Raw genomic sequence first — 19997 nt, 5'->3', positions numbered from 1 at the left:
AAATGTCATGATCCGTTTCCCGGGTCATGGCTTGATTTATGTTTAGTAGCTTTTTTCCTATGTTTTAGTCCATGGGTCCCCAAACTTTTTGACTCGGGGGGCCGCATTGGGCAAAAACAAATGTCACGTTATCGATGGGAAAATGCACATATATATATATATATATATATATATATATATATATATATATATATATATATATATATATATATATATATATATATATATATATATATATGTGTGTGTATCCCGAGCGTGATGATGTCACGTTATCAATGGGAAAATGCATTTTTTGACAATATGATAGGAAACTCCGAGAGTAACAAGCGGTAGAAAATCGATTAGAAAAAACAGATTAAAAAACAATTTAAAATAATAATAATTACTTTTTTTAATTGTTTTTATTTTAACTTGGGACTTCCTGCAGGCCAGATTTTGGACGCTGACGTGGCTGATCCGTTTTAAAAATCAGTTTTAGTCTTTCTCCGTTCTCTACCATCGTTCCTTTCCTTCACTTTTGGTTTCCATGGACACTAATTCTCCACACCTGCCCTTGTTTAGTGTTTCCACCAGCTGTTTTGGTTAATCACTCCCCTCTCCACTGTCCACACGACATTTAGGTGTAATCTTGTTTTCACCACGTTTAAAGTGTTTTTCCTTGTTACCGACTTTCTCGCTGTTCACCCTTGGTGACTCTTTGAGTTTTTTGGCTACGCGTCTATATTTTTGTTCTGAATCCGAGAGAACACAACCATCGCAGACATGCATTCAAAACGTAACAATAAATATACGATACATATATACTATAAAGTAATATAATTATATAATAATAAATATTAAGTTCTCATGAATACATATTTAAGTTGTGATTCACCTAATGAGATGATCAATTTTTTCCGATAATGTTCAAGATGTTTATCAGGATTCTTTGTCTTTGTACTTGGTAAACGTGGATGCATATTCAAAAGTGCAATATATTTATCTGTACAGTAAATCTAATTATACCTGCACCTTATTGATCTTTTATCCTGCACTACAATGAATTTGAATAAATATTGTTCTGATCTGTACTGTAAAGTTCAAATTTGAATGACAATAAAGGAAGTCCAAGTCTAAGTAAATACTTTGAATTTGAACAGTTTCTTAAATTGTATAATGTTATTACATTGTCTGACTTGTATACTTAATCCAATAATTATTGAAGAATTATTGTACATTCTTGGGTAGCAGGTTATAATTTGTATTTGTGCACAGATTGAGATGTTTGCAAATGCACCAAATCATTGAATCTCAATATTTTTGATTCTATAAATAGTTTGAACAGTTTCTTGAATTGGATCATTTTATTAAATTATCTGACGTCTTTACTTAAATACATTCCATAATTAATTCCCCATGCTAATATACTAAAGGTTTTAAGTGTTGTACGTGCATTCAAATGTTTTAAGGAACATTTTTCTTTAAGGTTATATTTCTCCTCTTTTATTCGGAAGAATTATTGTACATTCTTGGGTAGCAGGCTATTATTTGTATTTGTGCATCGTTTTAGATGTTTGCAAAGGCACCTAATCGATGATTATTAATATGTTTGATTCTATAAATAAAGTTTGGTTGCATCCAAACATTGCATGTAACGAAGTAGTCTGATTGTCCGCCTATAATTTTTTGGAGTCAAGTGCACAAACAAAGAATCCCCCATGTAGGTGTCTCAGTTTTGTGGGGTTTTTTTTCTAAATAATCCACCATGGCGCAAAGAAAGTTGCATCTGCCAGCACTTTGATAAATAATATGAAAAACACTATTGAATTCATCCATCCATCCATTTTCTACCGCTTGTCCCTTTTAGAGTGGCGGGGGGTGCTGGAGCCTATCTCAGCTGCATTCGGGCAGAAGGCGGTGTACACCCTAGACAAGTCGCCACCTCATCGAGGGGCCAACACAGATAGACAGACAACATTCACACTCACATTCACACACTAGGGCCAATTTAGAGTTCATCAAAGACTAAATTGACTTCAATGTTAACGAAAACACGTACGTTAGGTTCGCACGGACTAAATTGTCTTCAATGTTAACGAAAACACCTACGTTAGGTTTATCTAAGACTAAATTATCTTTAAAGGCCCACTGAAACCCACTACTACCGACCACGCAATATAATAGTTTATATCTCAATGAGGAAATATTAACATTGCAACACATGCCAATACGGCCTTTTTAGTTTACTAAATTGCAATTTTAAATTTCGCGCGAAGTATCCTTTTGAAAACGTCGGTATGACGTGCGCGTGACGTCTCGGATTGTAGAGGACATTTTTTTACAGCCCGATCCCAGCTAGAAGTAGTCTGCTTTAATCACATAATTACACAGTATTCTGGACATCTGTGTTTCTAAATCTTTTGCAATTTCTTCAATTAATAATGGATCAGTCAAAGAAGAATTATGTAGGTGCTTAGCGGTATATTGCAGCTGCCTTTAGCAACACAAACACAGCCGGTGTTTCCTTGTTTAAAATTCCCGAAGGTGAAGCTTTGCTATTGAACAGAGCGGTCAAGCGAACATGGTTCCCGACCACATGTCAACCGGCAGGTTTCGGTGAGAAAATTGTGGTAATAAGTAGGCTCTTACCGTAGACATGAGCAAAGCTTGCGTCGTTCCTCGTGTAAAAAGAGGCAGCTGCGACTCTCTTGCCTCCTTCGTGGCTTCCCTCAGCGACACTGGCGGTCACCATACCCGTGGCCACACCCCTCCGACTTTCAGGTACTATATAATCTCACTACAACACTAGTGACACAATAATCAGATACGGGATTTTCCAGAATTATCCTAGTAAATGTGTCTAATAACATCTGAATCGCTCCCACTGCGCTGTCTTTTTTTTTCTAGTCCTTTACTCTCATTATCCTCATCCACAAATCTTTCATCCTCGCCCAAATTATCGGAAAATCGTCGCTTTCTGAGTCCGAATCGCTCTCGCTGCTGGTGGCCATGATTGTAAACAATGTGAGGATGTAAGGACCTCCACAACCCGTGACGTCTGTTACTTCCGGTACAGGCAAGACTTTTTTATTAGCGACCAAAAGTTGCGAACTTTATCGTCGATGTTCTCTACTAAATCCTTTCAGCAAAAATATGGCAATATCGCAAAATGATCAAGTATGACACGTAGAATGGACCTGCTATCCCCGTTTGAATAAAAAAATCTCATTTCAGTAGGCCTTTAATTCAAGGAAGAAAAACAAAAGGTGGGGTTCAGATTCAGTTTCATTTGTCATTGTAGTACAGTGGTTCTTAACCCTGTTGGAGGTACCGAACCCCACCAGTTTCATATTCGCATTCACCGAACCCTTCTTTAGTGAAAAATAAACTGTTTTTTTTATTAAATTCGAGACAAAGTTATATGTTTTTGGTAACACTTTAGTATGGGGAACATATTCTAAGTAACAAAGACTTAATTTAGAGTTATATGGACACTAGGGCAGGGGACGGCAACACAAAATGTTGAAAGACCAAAATTACAAAAACAAATCTGTCTCGAGCCGCAAAAAATTAAAAGCCATATTACATACAGATAGTGTTTCATGAGATATAAATTGAATTATGAGGACTTAAAGGAAACTAAATGAGCTCAAATATAGCTACAAATGAGGCATAATGATGCAATATGTACATACAGCTAGCCTAAACCGCATGTTAGCATCAATTAGCTTGCAGTCATGCAGTGACCAAATATGTCTGATTAGCACTCCACACAAGTCAATAACATCAACAAAACTCACTTTTGTGCATTTATGCACAACATTAAAAGTTTGGTGGACAAAAGAAGTGGCATAAAACTCGTCTTAGAAAGTCGGAGAAAGTTATACATGTAAACAAACTACGGTGAGTTCAAGGACCGCCAAAATTAGTAGGACAAAATGGCGCTCGCCAAATACTCGAATCAATGAAGCATGTTTAATACAAACAGTGTGCTTTATAACAATTGGGGAGGTTTGTGTCATGCTTGTCCTACAGAAACCATATTAAAACAAAAAATGTTTTTTTTTCCCCTCATCTTTTTCCATTGTTTATATATTTTTGAAAAAGCTCCAGAGAGCCACTAGGGCGGCGCCAAAGAGCCGCATGCGGCTCCAGAGCCGCGGGTTGCCGACCCCCGCATTAGTGGAACATATTCTCAGTAATAAAGACTTAATTTTGAGTTATTTAGTTAGGGCTAGGATCAGGGTTAGAGGGTTAGAGTTATAATAAGGCATTAATTAGTGCTGTGTCTTGGATCCTCTTTGGACTGGACTCTCGCGACTGTGTTGTATCCATTGTGGATTGAACTTTCACAGTATCATGTTAGATCCGCTCGACATCCATTGCTTTCCTCCTCTCTAAGGTTCTCATAGTCATCATTGTCACTGACGTCCCACTGGGTCATTATTGTCACCAATGTCCCACTGGGTGTGAGTTTTCATTGCCCTTATATGGGCCTACTGAGGATGTCATGGTGGTTTGTGCAGCCCTTTGAGACACTAGTGATTTAGGGCTATATAAGTAAACATTGATTGATTGATTGATACTTAATGGCTAGTTAAGAGTCAATATGTTACTAATTTGCATGTTAATAAGCAACTAATTAATGGTGAGTATATTCCCCATACTAAAGTGTTACCATGTTTTTTTTTTTACTGGTGCACAAAATGAACGGTGCATGAACATCACCTTGTTCGAAAAACAAAAACAAGACAGTGCATAAACTCACAACAAATTAAACACCTGTTTTTGATTGATTGATTGTTTGAAACTTTTATTAGTAGATTGCACAGTTCAGTACATATTCCGTACAATTGACCACTAAATGTTAACACCCGAATAAGTTTTTCAACTTGTTTAAGTCGGGGTCCACGTTGATCAATTCATGGTAATTCCTGCAAATTGGTCAGCTGTTTCCGTATCCATACTACGCCGATAGGGAGAAGTTCGTATTCACACGAAGAGTCGGCTGTGTTTTGACCTCCGCCGAACCCCTGAGGTCGACTCACCGAACCCCTAGGGCAGGGGTCGGGAACCTTTTTGTCTGAGAGAGCCAAGAAGCCAAACATTTTAAAATGTGTTTCCGTAAGAGCCATATAATATTTTTTTTTAACACTGAACACAATTAAACGCGTGCATTTTTAAGTAACATTTCTACAGTATAGTAGGTATTTTATTCTTTGTAATAACATTGTTATTCTGAAGCTAACTGTAAGGGGTCGTGGCCTGCGGGCCTGCAGCGAAGCGGGGTGTTGCCAGGACCGGCCTCGAAATTAGCAACAGGTGCGTACCTGCCGCTCTGTTATAAGCAGAGTGCGAGCAAGAACGAAAGAGAAAAAGACAATTGCTGGAAAGCAACTGAGAGACTTATTGAAAAATAAAACAATATTGTAAACCTGAAACAGGCTCTCATGTCGGTGCTTAGTGGTGTGAAGAACCCCCAGGTGGGCAAGCCCCACACTAACCAATAATAAATAAAGCACTTTTTACCATTAATGTAACTTCTTGAATAGGTGCGTTGGAAAACGGTTGGATGGATTAAAAATGCACGAGAATGTTTTATATTTTGAACGTTATTTTTAACACTGTGATTACAAGTGGGATTATTCCTTACTTGTCGTGTCAATCAGTGTCAGCTCAGATTTATCCGAGAGCCAGATGCAGTCATCAAAAGAGCCACATCTGGCTCTAGAGCCATAGGTTCCCTACCCCTGCCCTAGGGTTTGATCGAACCCAGGTTAAGAACTACTGTTTTACTGTATTTCACATTGTTTTTTTGCATGAACAACTATAACCAATCTTTATAACATGTATAGTTTGGTATGTTTTGAATAGATTAATTGAATGAATAAAATCAATAATTATGCAAAAAAATGATTTGGTTTTTGCACGGTTGAGTTTTGGGACCAATCGGAATGTATCACCCACAAAAACAGAGGTCCTCCAAAAAGCACGACATCAAAATAAAAGCGCAAAATGAATACTGACTCAGCATTGGTGTGACAATAGCGTGGTTCGATGTGTGTGGGTGACGGGAATGACGACGTCTTGAATGCTATAGTGGAAAGTTATGTGTTGTTTAATCTGAAAGGATGAAACGACCAAAGTGTCCCCGCACACAATAAACACAAGTGGTTTGGTCATTAGCATGGAAGTCACGAGCACAGGCGACGTGATGGTGTGCACCCAACTGTTAAGAGTACAATTAAAACTTTTATAACCAACGCTCACATCTATTTTAAAATAAAATAAAGTTGATGTAGTAAAGTTTTCCCTGTTCCTGTATGATTGGACTAGGAGGGCAAATGTTTGGGTAATTTGTTCCAATTCTGATTCCTGGGGTGATGATTCGATTCAGTATTGATTCTCGATTCAACACGATTCTCGATTCTAGCTGATTCTCGCAATATATTATTTGGTAAAATAATTATAATGAAACGTTTTCCAAAGATGGCCTAAAAACATGTTTTTTTAAATGTATTATTTTTAAAAAAAGATAATGATAAAAAGAGTGTTTTGGGGAATCTGCTGCTAAAATGTTTTAAAATTAACGTGCGGATGTGTTTGATGAATACAAAAGCGCTTTATAAACATAATCAAAACTATATTATGTTTTTTCAAAATTGAGATTTTATGGCAAATACATGTTACTCTAATGTGAGTACATATCAAGTGTTTCCTTTCCCCCCCAACAAACAAGATACTCCCAAAATATAAAAAAATTTAATCAGGGTAAATAAATAAATAAATAAATACAAATAAGTGAATACAAATAAAATACATTAAATTATATAAATTAAACATACAATAATTAAAACATAAGGCAAATAGGTGCAAGCAAAGACACATACCAAGATAATGTCTGTGCTGTCATGATCCGCGGCTTGGATCATGGCATATTCTGGTTTTGTTCTGTTTGTATATCACCTCCTGTTTGGTTTTTGACTTCCTTAGTTCCTGGTGGCACTTCCTGTTTTGTTCCGCTGTCATAGCTACATATTATTGTCACCTGCCTTGTGTTTTTGACGCGCACATGCCTCCCAAATTCTGTCGCTATTTAAGCCTGCCCTTGTTTGTCATTCGGTCTCGCAGTCTCAATTTGCTTTCAATGCAACAGGTGACGTCGCTATGCCCGATCGTGGTAAAAAGACTTTTGGTACTTGTTAGCTTCCACGCTATTCCATTGTTTTTTCCCTAGCTCACATGCTAGCGTCCTTAGTTCTTTCTAGCTCCCATGCTAGTTCTGTTGGTTTTGTTTCTAGTGCCTTTGTGCAAGTGTTTTCTGTTCCTAGTTTATTTTGTTAGTGTTAAATAAATCATCATTCCTACCTTCACGCTGTGTCCATTCTCCGACTGCATCCACGAGAGAACAAAAATCACACCACGATTCCAGCTAAATGTCACATTGTACTGAGAGCTGTTTTTCTAATATTTATATTTAACTAAATCTGGGAGCCGAAAAACCGTGTACCTCGGCTTAACCCATTTGAAAAATCGTAGAAAAGGAGTTACAATTTTCCCAAAAGAAAATATGCAATTTCAATTTTAAAAAAAATCCAGTCACATCCAAAAATATGAACGTAAAAACAACATAATTATCGTTTTCCATGCAGAAAGCTATTTGAAATACTGATAAATAAAATGTATAAATGATTATTTAGAGTAACTTTTACTTAACTAAGGTGCTTAAGAGCGTAGAGGAGGAGGGAAGATCCACACGGACGCCACTTTTATATTTTACGATGACTTCTTACTCAAATTCAATAGTGTTTCTGTATCGATGTGTTTGCACTCGCAACTGTCTTTGGCCCCATGGCGGCTTATTTTGCGGTCCCACTCGATGAGAAAAAAAAAGCACGCAGGCTTAATCACGAACACCTAAGATTGTTTGTATGTGTGTACATCAAAGTGGGGTGTACAAAAGTAAGGTACGACTGTAAAAGAAACCCCAGACACAGTAATCATGTCGCCGTTTAAATGTTTAAATGTTGTGGAGTGGTATTACTGTAATTGTCTGCAGTTTAAATTTTTTTGTAATATGCGGCTTACATTATCCATCCATCCATTTTCTACCGCTTTTTCCCTTTTGGGGTCGCGGGGGGCGCTGGCGCCTATCTTAGCTACAATCGGGCGGAAGGACAAGTCGCCACCTCATCGCAGGGCTTACATTATTATTTATTTATTTAACCAGTAGTTACAAAATGGGGTGTCTTAAAAAGGTATTTTTTGTCAATCAAGTCTGTCACAAAAGAGTGACAAACTGGCAAAATACACCAGGTGGCGGTGCTGTTATTAACCCCAAAGTTTGAATCTCATACCATGAATTGACCGGAAATTTCTACCCCGCCTCAACGTGCTCTAAAAGGCACCCGATCTAACTTTAGGGTGTTTAGCCGAATCACCGTGATTGGTACACACAAAAAAAAAGTGGCCACCATTAAGCCAAACGCCTTTGCAATTAATTGTCAATTAGTCACTGACCATGTGCGATGACTCCAGTCGTCCCTCGCCACATTGCGCTTCCAAGTTTGCTGCTTCACTCTGATATTTTTCTAAAGCATATTCTATGTAGTTTTGGCCTAAATTAAGCATTTTCAATCATAAAAATGACAAAATCAGCTGAGAATAGCAACTCTAAAGAAATAATGGCCTCTAGATGAGGTCGATTTAATCAGTATCCATCCACCTATCCATTTTCTACCTGCTTGTCCCTTTTGGAGTGGCAGGGGGTGCTGGAGCCTATCTCAGCTGCATTCGGGCGGAAGGCAGGGTACACCCTGGACAAGTCGCCACCTCATCACAGGGCCAATATTGTACATATATGTGGAGAGGCGGAGCACGCCGGACCAAGATGGCGGCGAGGAGGCGTACCTGAACACTGGGGGTGTGGGAAAAAATCGATTTGAATTTGAATCGCGATACTCACGTTGTGCGATTCAGAATCGATTCTCATTTTTTAAAACATCGATTTAAATATATATATTTTTTAATCAATCCCACAAAACAATGCACAGCAATACCATAACAATGCAATTCAATTCCAAAGCCAAACCTGACCCAGCAACACTAAGAACTGCAATAAACAGACACGACACAGAACAAACCAAAAGTAGTGAAACAAAAATGAATATTATCAACAACAGTATCAATATTAGTTATAATTTCATCATAGCAGTGATTAAAAATCCCTCATTGACATTATCATTAGACATTTATAAAAATAATAAAAAATAATAGTGTCACAGTGGCTTACACTTGCATCACATTTCATAAGCTCGACAACACACTGTGTCCAATGTTTTCACAAAGATAAAATAAGTCATATTTTTGGTTCGTTTAATAGTTAAAACAAATTTACATTATTGCAATCAGTTGATAAAACATTGTCCTTTACAATTATAAAAGCTTTTAAAAAAAATCTACTACTCTGCCAGCATGTCAGCAGACTGGGGTAGATAATGTGGAAATCCTATGTATTGAATTAATACAGAATCGTTATGAATCGGAAAAATATAGTTTTTGAATCGAGAATCGCATGGAATCAAAAAAATCGATTTATAATCGAATCACGACCCCAAGAATCGATATTGAATCGAATCGTGGGACACCCAAAGATTCGCAGCCCTACTGATCACGATTGCGGCGTCACTCCCAGCGCGCCCCGCCTCGCCGCTCGCCCGCCATCCACGCCTCCTCGCCGCCATCTTGGGCTAGGCTCCTATGTGCCCTGCCTCACTGTCGCCTCTCCACAATATAATAATATAAACAACTCTGGTTACATTAGCTGTTAATTTTATCGACCATTTGCCAGCATCACAGTGTAAATAAATTATATTTAAGACAAGATGGCCCCTCTTTTAGACAAAGTCCAAAACAAAACAAAAAACATGTCAGTATCAGTGACACAACTGGTAGATTGCAATGGCAGGTTTTATCCATCCATCCATTTTCTACCGCTTATTCCCTTTTGGGGTCACGGGGGGCGCTGGCGCCTATCTCAGCTATTATCGGGCGGAAGGCGGGGTACACCCTGGACAAGTCGCCACCTCATCGCAGGGCCAACACAGATAGACAGACAACATCCACACTCACATTCACACACTAGGGCTAATTTAGTATTGCCAATCAACCTATCCCCAGGTGCATGTCTTTGCCGGAGTATCGTTACAACTGATTATTTCAGCCTCAGGTCCTACTTTTAAACCTGTAAAGACACTCACAATGTTCAAAAACTTGTTTAGATTTTTATGCACTTATAATGAAAACAAATAATGACTAATTCCGACTGTGGAAATTAATTTACTACGGAGGGGCCAATTAACTGCGATTAACAAGGGTTTACTCTATACCGGGGGTGTCAAGCTCATTTTGGATGGGGGGGGGGGTGGCTGGGTCACATGGAGAAAAATCAACTCCCAAATGGGCCGGACTGGTAAAATCACTGCACGATAACTTAAAAACAAAGACAACTTCAGATTGTTGTCTTTGTTTGAAAATAGAACAAGCACATTCTGAAAATGTACAAATCCTAATGTTGTTGTTTTTTTTTGTTTTTTTTACACTTTTATCCAATCCAATTCAATCCAATCCACTTTATTTATATAGCACATTTAAACAACAAAATGTTTCCAAAATGCTGCACAACAATATTAAAAACAACATTCAAATACTATCCTGAGCTCCACCAATAACTGAGTAAAAACAAAAAATAAAAATAAATACATATAAAACCAATATAAAAACAATATAAAATAAATATGATTAAAAATGATTTTAAAACAGTAAATAGAAACCAACATTTTAAAACACAGAGGGCAACAGAGGACCACACAACTCACGCAGTGTTAAAAGCCAGAGAATAAAAATGGGTCTTAAGTTGAGAATTAAAACACTCCACTGTGGGAGCAGTTGGAATATGGGGGGGCAGAGTGTTCCAGAGCTACAGAAAAGGGGCCTTGTAGCGATTAATAGTATCCTACATTTATTTGTCGTTATTTATACTTTCTGAATGAATAATTCTGCACTAATATTTTTTTTTACATATGTAGCATCATCCACAAAGATACAAATAATTGCTATTGCGACATCTAGTGGACACATTTAGAACATCAGTTTCTTTCGTTCAAAAATTTTGGCTCATTTTTTTACTGCACAATCTCCTCCCGTGGGCCAGATAAAACCTGTTCGCGGGCCTAATCCAGCCTGCAGGCCGTGTGTTTGACACCCCTGCTGTATACAACTCTTAGTATAGAAACTAGTCGTTTGCATTGGTTAGAAACAGCTCTTTGTATGTAAATTACTACGTAATAATGCAGGGATGTCAACACTCGTTTTCATTGAAGGCCACATCGCAGTTATGGATGTCCTCCGAAGGCAGCTTTTAGTCGCCAACAACAATTACATTTGCCTATGCATTTGATTATTGTATATATTTTTTACATACACTTTTTAGAGAGAAATCTGAATACATCACAGTAAAGAACTCAGTTATCAACATGTTATGGTAAAATATGCAGTGTTTTTCAAAACATCCAATCATCCCATCCATTTTCTACCCCTTGTCGCTTTTTTTGGGGTCACGGGGGGTGCTGGACAAGTCGCCACCTCATCGCAGGGTTTCTATGACGTATTACAGTAAAAAGAAAAAATTTACTATTGTATTTTAAAACTCTGGCAACTAAGCTGGGAGTTTTCTACCCTAAAAAAAATGGTGGCAGCGTTTTATATTTACAGCAATGCACCTTAAAATCGACTACAATTGTACCTTAAAAACATCCGTCCATCCATCCATTTTCTACCGCTTATTCCCTTTTTGGGGTCGCCAGGGGCGCTGGCGCCTATCTCAAAAAACAGTGGAAGAATATTTTAAAATTTACAGTAATATACTAAAAAAAAACACCTAAAATTTTACTGTAAAATCTATTGCCATGTTTACAGAGTACAATTTGATGGACAACTTGCTTTGAAGATACGTCAAGTATTTAAATATATTATTATTTAAGTATTTATTTTTATCCCCAAAAAACAAAAAAAACATTTATTATAAATTTTATTTTTTTAATAATCAATCCAACAAAATAATACACAATAACTTGCTTTGAAGATACGTCAAGTATTTAAATATATTATTATTTAAGTATTTATTTTTATCCAAAAAAAACATTTATTATAAATTTTATTTTTTTAATAATCAATCCAACAAAATAATACACAATAATACCATAATAATACAATTCCAATTCCAAAACCATTGGCCCTGCAATGAGGTGGAGACTTGTCCAGGGTGTACCCCGCCTTCCGTCCCGAATGCATCTGAAATAGGCTCCAGCACCCCTCGAAACCCCGAAAAGGAAAAGCGGTAGGAAATGTATGGATGGAATACCATAATAATACAATTCCAATTCCAAAACCGTTGGCCCTGTGATAAGATGGCGACTTGTCCAGGGTGTACCCGCCTTCCGCCCAGAATGCATCTGAGATAGGCCCCAGCACCCTCCGCGATCCCAAAAAGGAAAAGCAGTAGAAAATGGATGGATGGAATACCATAATAATACAATTCCAATTCCAAAACCGTTGGCCCTGTGATAAGATGGCGACTTGTCCAGGGTGTACACCGCCTTCCGTCCCGAATACATCAGAGATAGGCTCCAGCACCCCTCGCGACCCCAAAAATGAAAAGCGGTAGAAAATGGATGGATGGAAAACCATGATAATACAATTCCAATTCCAAAACCGTTGGCCCTGCGATGAGGTGGCGACATGTCCAGGGTGTAAGCCGCCTTCCGCCGGAATGTAGCTGAAATAGGCTATAGCACCCCTCGCGACTCCTTAGGGACACGTGGTAGAAAACGGATGGATGGAATTCCAAAACCAAACCAGGCCCAGCAATATTCAGAATTGCAATTGAGAGGACACACAGACATGACACAAAACAGTCCAAAAGAAGTCAGGCAAAATTAATAATACAATAATAATAACAGTATCAATATAAATAAGAATTCCAACATAGCAGTGATTAAAAATCCCTAATTGACATTATCATCTCTATTAAAAATAAAGAAAATAAGTCATATTTTAGGTTCATTTAATAGTTAAAACTAATTTAAATAATGAAACCCATATTCCAATATATGACTCATTAAATCTAAACTAAATGCATTTGTTTCTACTGATATAATTTCCATAGCTTGTGTATACCAGTCAGTATGAGTTGGACTATCAACATCTATCCATTTTTTTAGTAAAAATGGAAATCATGATAATGTCATATTTGATGCCATACTTAATAATATAAAGTTTAAACGTTATGCAATTTCATGCATTTTTTTAACTGTCCAAATGGAAAGAACAAATGCATTTAGTAAGAAAAGTATTATTTCCGTGGGTTTGCGGGCCATATAAAATTATGTGACGTGCCAAACTTGTGTAATGATGTATTATCATCAAAATGAAGCGTTATAAATATTTTATCCTGCTCTACCATAAGCTAATGCAACAAAATGTTGTTCTTATCTGTACTGTAAAGTTCAAATTTGAATGCCAATAAAAAAGGGGCAAAAAAGTATTTAGTCAACCACCGATTGTGCAAGTTCTCCCACTTAAAATGATGACAGAGGTCTGTAATTTTCATCATAGGTACACTTCAACTGTGAGAGACAGAATGTGAAAAAAAAATCCAGGAATTCACATTGTAGGAATTTTAAATAATTTATTTGTAAATGATGGTGGAAAATAAGTATTTGGTCAACCATTCAAAGCTCTCACGGATGGAAGGAGGTTTTGGCTAAAAATCTCACGATACATGGCCCCATTCATTCTTTCCTTAACACGGATCAATCATCCTGTCCCCTTAGCAGAAAAACATCCCCAAAGCATGATGTTTCCACCCCCATGCTTCACAGTAGGTATGGTGTTCTTGGGATGCAACTCAGTATTCTTCTTCCTCCAAACACGACGAGTTGAGTTTATACCAAAATGGATACATGGATGATACAGCAGAGGATTGGGAGAATGTCATGTGGTCAGATAAAACCAAAATAGAACTTTTTGGAGAAAAACTCAACTCGTGTTTGGAGGAAGAACAATACTGGGGGGACCTGGTGAATGACCTGCAGAGAGCTGGGACCTAAGTAACAAAGGTTACCATCTGTAACACACTACGTCGACAGGGAATCAAATCCTGCAGTGCCAGACGTGTCCCCATGCTTAAGCCAGTGCATGTCCAGGCCTGTGTGAAGTTTGCCAGAGAGCACATGGGAGAATGACATGTGGTCAGATGAAACCAAAATAGAACTTTTTGCTATAAACTCAACTTGTCGTGTTTGGAGGAAGAAGAATACTGAGTTGCATCCCAAGAAGACCATACCTACTGTGAAGCATGGGGGTGGAAACATCATGCTTTGGGGCTGTTTTTCTGCTAAGGGGACAGGACGATTGATCCGTGTTAAGGAAAGAATGAATGGGGCCATGTATCGTGAGATTTTGAGCCAAAACCTCCTTCCATCAGTGAGAGCTTTAAATGGTTGACTAAATACTTATTTTCCACCATAATTTACAAATACATTTTTTAAAATTCCTACAATGTGAAATCCTGGATTTTTATTTCACATTCTGTCTCTCACAGTTGAAGTTTACCTATGATGAAAATTACAGACCTCTGTCATAATTTTAAGTGGGAGAACTCGCACAATCGGTGGCTGACTAAATACTTTTTTGCCCCACTGTACCCAATGTAGTGGCTTGTGAGTGGATGTCCGCCATTGCTAACATGTGCTTGTGGTTCCACTTCCAGGACACAAACACAGCCACAGCACGCAGAAGTTACCTCCCAAGACGTCCCGGCCTTCCCACCTCTCCCTGTCCTGCGCCTCCGAACCCTCCACCCCAAGTCCGGCCGATGACGACCAGGTGGTCCCCTCATTCCAAAGGCTCTCTGTGTGTAGCAGTCCGCCGCAGACCCCCGACAGGTGCTCCAAGCCCCTCCCCCCCATCCCGCCGCACAGGAACATGTCAGCCGGGCAGGCCATGGACAACGAGGTGGAATTTTTTCCCAGTGCGGACGAGAGCTGCTGCCTGGTATCACATCAGTATTCCAAACATTTTCGACACGGGGTTTCCGGTCGAAGGAGCTTCAGGGACTGCGGGCAGGACAACCTCGCTTACTACGATGGACCCGTCGCGCCGCAACGCCCCGTGCCCCAGCAGGTGCTGCCTCCGGCGCAGCCCCCGCAGCTGGAAGTGAGTCAGGAGCAGCAAGTGGTCTGTCAGAGACCACAGGACAGAACTCAGAGGAAACTACGGCGTACTCAATCTGGACCGGCCGGATACAAACACTCTCAACTGCGCCTCCCCTGCCACTACACCGCGGACAGGTCGGTGGTTCCTCCCCCCGTCCCGCCGCGGACAAGCAAGGCGGCGGACCCTCGCCGCTGGTCAGCCGAGGTGTCGTCCGGGGCGTACAGCGACGAGGACCGACCGCCCAAGCTGCCCCCGAGGGAGCCCTTCCGCACCCCCGGCCTCCCCAAGTACTTCAACGGCGTCATGCCCGCGACCCAAAGCTTTGCACCGGACAAAAACTACGTCAGTCGGGGTTTACAGAGACAGAACAGCGAGGGCTCCCCTTGCATCCTGCCTATCATAGACAACCAGGGGAACAAGGACAGCAACACTCACTACTACCTTCTGCCGGAACGGACCAACTTTGTGGCCTACCCTTGCCCGGAAAAGCTACTGCAGGCTATGGGAAGTCCGTTGGCTGGCAAGACGGACGTATCGGACTCGGAGTGGGACTGCCACACGAGGAGGAAAGCACACGTGGATCTAGTTTGAACTGCTGCTCATTTTTTGTTTGAAGCCGTTATGTATTGTACGACACCAGGGTACCCCGGGTATCCGGTTTACTGCTAGCGGTGAGCGCCATCGCCCCGGAGGTTGCGTTCGGCGCTTTCGACCCTGTGTTTGGTGTCATGTTGGCAGTACGGTGTGAAAGGTGCAAGCGGGCCTTGAACCTCCCACAGTTCAGTGTTTTAGCGTCTGGAAGGTTGAGGAAGTTCAGTATGTTCAGTGTCGGGGCTTGAAAACGCTGCTTTTGTGCCTCACCAGGGACACAATGTGACACCTAGTCTATCAAGTAGGGATGGACGAGGTAATTGATTGCTCATTAATCCAATCAATTAAGGCAAGGTGGAGTGCAGTACTCGGCCGCAACCAGCAGAGGCGCTATTGGAATCAGTCGCAACTCGGAAAGTCATGGAAAAAAATAAAATAGTTAAATTACCCTCAGCTCAAAGCCCATCCCTCAGATATGAAGATTGTAGGGTCAAATGAAGGATTCTAGCAGACAAAGAGCTACTGTATGTTTTTTAATCGATACGACACCTTTTGATTTTTTGTTTAATGATATGTCAAACGCTCGTAGCTCGGCATGTGTCAAGTGCAGCTGCCGTAGCGTCCTCTCACACAGACCCTGTAAAACAAACGCCTCAGAGCCGTGGCAGACATCACAGTAGCCAAAAGACATCTCTTTCACACAGATTCTCTGAAATAGCCGCATCGGAGGAGTGCCTTTCACACAGATTCTTTAAAATAGTCGCATCAGAGTTGTGCTTTTCACACAGATTACGCAAAAACAAGATATTTCCGCGACTGTGCGCTTTCACACAGCAACACATCTTCTGATTCTACTACTCCAAAGTCAACCCGCAAAAACGCAGAATGATGGCGGCTTTCACAGTTTGTGTATAAGGGGCTGTCGAGATTTGGAAAATTCAAGAGGATCCTGCCTTTTTTACACAGTTCTAGTCCGAGTGAATTTACGGTCCATGTGGTCTCGGTCACGGCTCTGGCCGGCACATTTGCAGGGCGACTTTGAGGACCGTTTGTAGAGAAGAGCAAACTGGAAAGAATTCCAGGCAGAAAGATGGTGGCTTTTCCAGGCTGTGTGAAAGAGGCTGTAGAGATCCTGCGAATTGACACATCATAGGCATAACAAAATAATGGATTTTTGCTTTTCATGCAGAACCTAGCAAATCAAGATATTTGTGTGAGTGCGCTTTCACATAGTAACACACCCCGGCAACCCAAAAAAAAGGCAGTCTGTGTAAAAGGGGCTGTGAATCGACACATCAGAGGATCTGGCTAAGATATTTCCGCGACTGTGCGCTTTCACACAGCAACACATCTTCTGATTCTACTACTCCAAAGTCAACCCGCAAAAACGCAGAATGATGGCGGCTTTCACAGTTTGTGTAAAAGGGGCTGTCGAGATTTGGAAAACTCAAGAGGATCCTGCTTTTTTACACAGTTCTAGTCCGAGTGAATTTACGGTCCATGTGGTCTCGGTCACGGCTCTGGCCGGCACATTTGCAGGGCGACTTTGAGGACTGTTTGTGGAGAATCGCAAACCGGAGAAGCCCAGGCAGAAAGCTGGTGGCTTTTCCAGGCTGTGTGAAAGAGGCTGTAGCGATCCCGCGAATTGACACATCATAGGCATAACAAAATATTGGATTTTTGCTTTTCACGCAGAACCTAGCAAATCAAGATATTTGTGTGAGTGCGCTTTCACATAGCTACACACCAAAAAAAAGGCAGTCTGTGTAAAAGGGGCTGTGAATCGACACATCAGAGGATCTGGCTTTTGCTTTTTAGGCAAAAACAAGATATTTCCGCCACTTTGCGCTTTTACACAGCAACATATCTTCTGACTCTACTACTCCTAAGTCAACCCGCAAAAACGCAGAATGATGGCGGCTTTCACAGTTTGTGTAAAAGGGGCTGTCGAGATTTGGAAAACTCAAGAGGATCCTGCTTTCTTACACAGTTCTAGAATTTACGGTCCATGTGGTCTCGGTCATTTGCAGGGCGACTTTGAGGAGCGTTTATAGAGAATGACAAACCGGAAAGAAAAGAAGCCCGCTGTGTGAAAGGGGCGACGTCGAGTGTGAGGTGACTGTATTTGTTACTTTGTGTGCGTGCGGAGGTGGCCCGAGTGAATGCATCCTTACTGAAATGTGTGTTTTTAATGTCGTGGTCAAGCTGTGAAGTTCTACCTCCCTCCAGATCCAATCCTCTATTTCACCTAGTCCGCCTTTTTTTTTTTTTTTTTTTTTTTTTTGTTATCGTCTGCTGCACAGCAGTGACAGATGTCATGTTGTGTGCATGGTCTTAAAGCCACACGGGGAGCGTTGTCACAGACTTTCCTGTTCTCGTACATTCCTGCCTTACATGATTGCAGTGGGTGTGGTCTGACAGACTTTGGCTGCTGGCAGCCGAGAGGAAAAAAAAAAAAAAAGAAACAAGAAAAAAAGAAAAATGGATCTTTTTTGAATTGTATTTTTTATTAGAGTTGTTGCTCAGCCAAGTTGTAAATGTAGCACACGTGTTGAAGTTCACTTTGGGCTCACTAAAGGTCAATTGAAGTCTACTTTGTGTTGTGTTCTTTTCCCCCCCTTCGCTCCCGACTTAAAAAGTCCCGACGACAATAATGTTTACATCACACACTGGTACTATTTAATCTTAAAGGTATTGAACGGTCTTATGAAAGGACGGCGAAGAAGTGAAGAGGAGTAAAAAACAAATAAAAAAAAACAAGTAATAATCTCTGCTGTGGTGAAGACATGCACTGGGAGAGTCTCGTATGCTGTGTACAGTATTTAACTATTCCGTTTGTAGTCTTTTTTTTGCAAAGAAATAAACTTTATTTATGAATTCTCTGGCTGTTAAAATGTGTCAAAATGAAGTCTGCTCGGCCTGTTTTATCAAACACATACACACACACACACACACACACACACACACACACACAAACACACACACACACACTTTCTTGTAGTTCCGACCTTCTTGGGACCTCTGAAAAATGTCTACCTCTTGAGGACCATCCTTTCTAGATATATAAAGATTTGTATTTACAACATTAATAATATATACATACTATGTAAATATAAAACAGGTCATTTTTAAATTATTTTTATATTTTTTTATAATGATTTTTAATCTTTGTTATTATTATAACAGTATGTATATATATATATGTATATATATATATATATATATATATATATATACAGTGGGGCAAAAAAGTATTTAGTCAGCCACCGATTGTGCAAGTTCTCCCACTTAAAATGATGACAGAGGTCTGTAATTTTCATCATAGGTACACTTCAACTGTGAGAGACAGAATATGAAAAAAAAATCCAGGAATTCACATTGTAGGAATTTTAAAGAATTTTCTTGTAAAATAAGATGGAAATTAAGAATTTGGTCAACCATTCAAAGCTCTCACTGATGGAAGGAGGTTTTGGCTCAAAATCTCACGATACATGGCCCCATTCATTCTTTCCTTAACACGGATCAATCGTCCTGTCCCCTTAGCAGAAAAACATCCCCAAAGCATGATGTTTCCACCCCCATGCTTCACAGTAGGTATGGTGTTCTTAGGATGCAACTCAGTATTCTTCTTCCTCCAAACACGACGAGTTGAGTTTATACCAAAAAGTTCTATTTGGGTTCCATCTGACCGCATGACATTCTCCCATGTGCTCTCTGGCAAACTTCAGACGGGCCTGGACATGCACTGGCTTAAGCAGGGGGACACGCCTGGCACTGCAGGATTTGATTCCCTGTCGGCGTAGTGTGTTACTGATGGTAACCTTTGTTACTTAGGTCCCAGCTCTCTGCAGGTCATTCACCAGGTCCCCCCTGTGTGGTTCTGGGATTTTTGCTCACCTTTCTCATGATCATTTTGACCCCACGGGATGAGATCTTGCGTGGAGCCCCAGATCGAGGGAGATTATCGGTGGTCTTGTATGTCTTCCGTTTTCTGATAATCGCTACCACAGTTGATTTTTTCACACCGAGCTGCTTGCTTATTGTAGATTCACTCTTCCCAGTCTGGTGCAGGTCTACAATTATTTTCTTGGTGTCCTTCGACAGCTCTTTGGTCTTGGCCTGGTGGAGTTTGGAGTCTGACTGTTTGAGGC

The 19997-nt window shown here is 40.1% G+C and overlaps 1 protein-coding gene across 2 annotated transcripts in view; it reads left to right on the top strand.

Moving 5' to 3' along the window:
- The window catches only part of errfi1a (ERBB receptor feedback inhibitor 1a), a 41952-nt gene extending 23229 nt beyond the window's left edge, over positions 1-18723 (top strand). For both annotated transcript variants that reach the window (XM_061888511.1, XM_061888520.1), the window contains one exon: positions 14810-18723. In XM_061888511.1, coding sequence (XP_061744495.1) covers positions 14810-15846 — 1037 coding nt within the window. In that variant the 3' untranslated portion in view covers positions 15847-18723. The remainder of the gene's footprint in view (positions 1-14809) is intronic.
- The last annotated feature ends 1274 nt before the right edge of the window (positions 18724-19997 follow it).

The sequence above is a fragment of the Nerophis ophidion genome, linkage group LG02 (assembly GCF_033978795.1).
Source record: "Nerophis ophidion isolate RoL-2023_Sa linkage group LG02, RoL_Noph_v1.0, whole genome shotgun sequence".
Taxonomy (NCBI): domain Eukaryota; kingdom Metazoa; phylum Chordata; class Actinopteri; order Syngnathiformes; family Syngnathidae; genus Nerophis; species Nerophis ophidion.
This window is presented reverse-complemented; position numbering and strand designations above follow the sequence as displayed.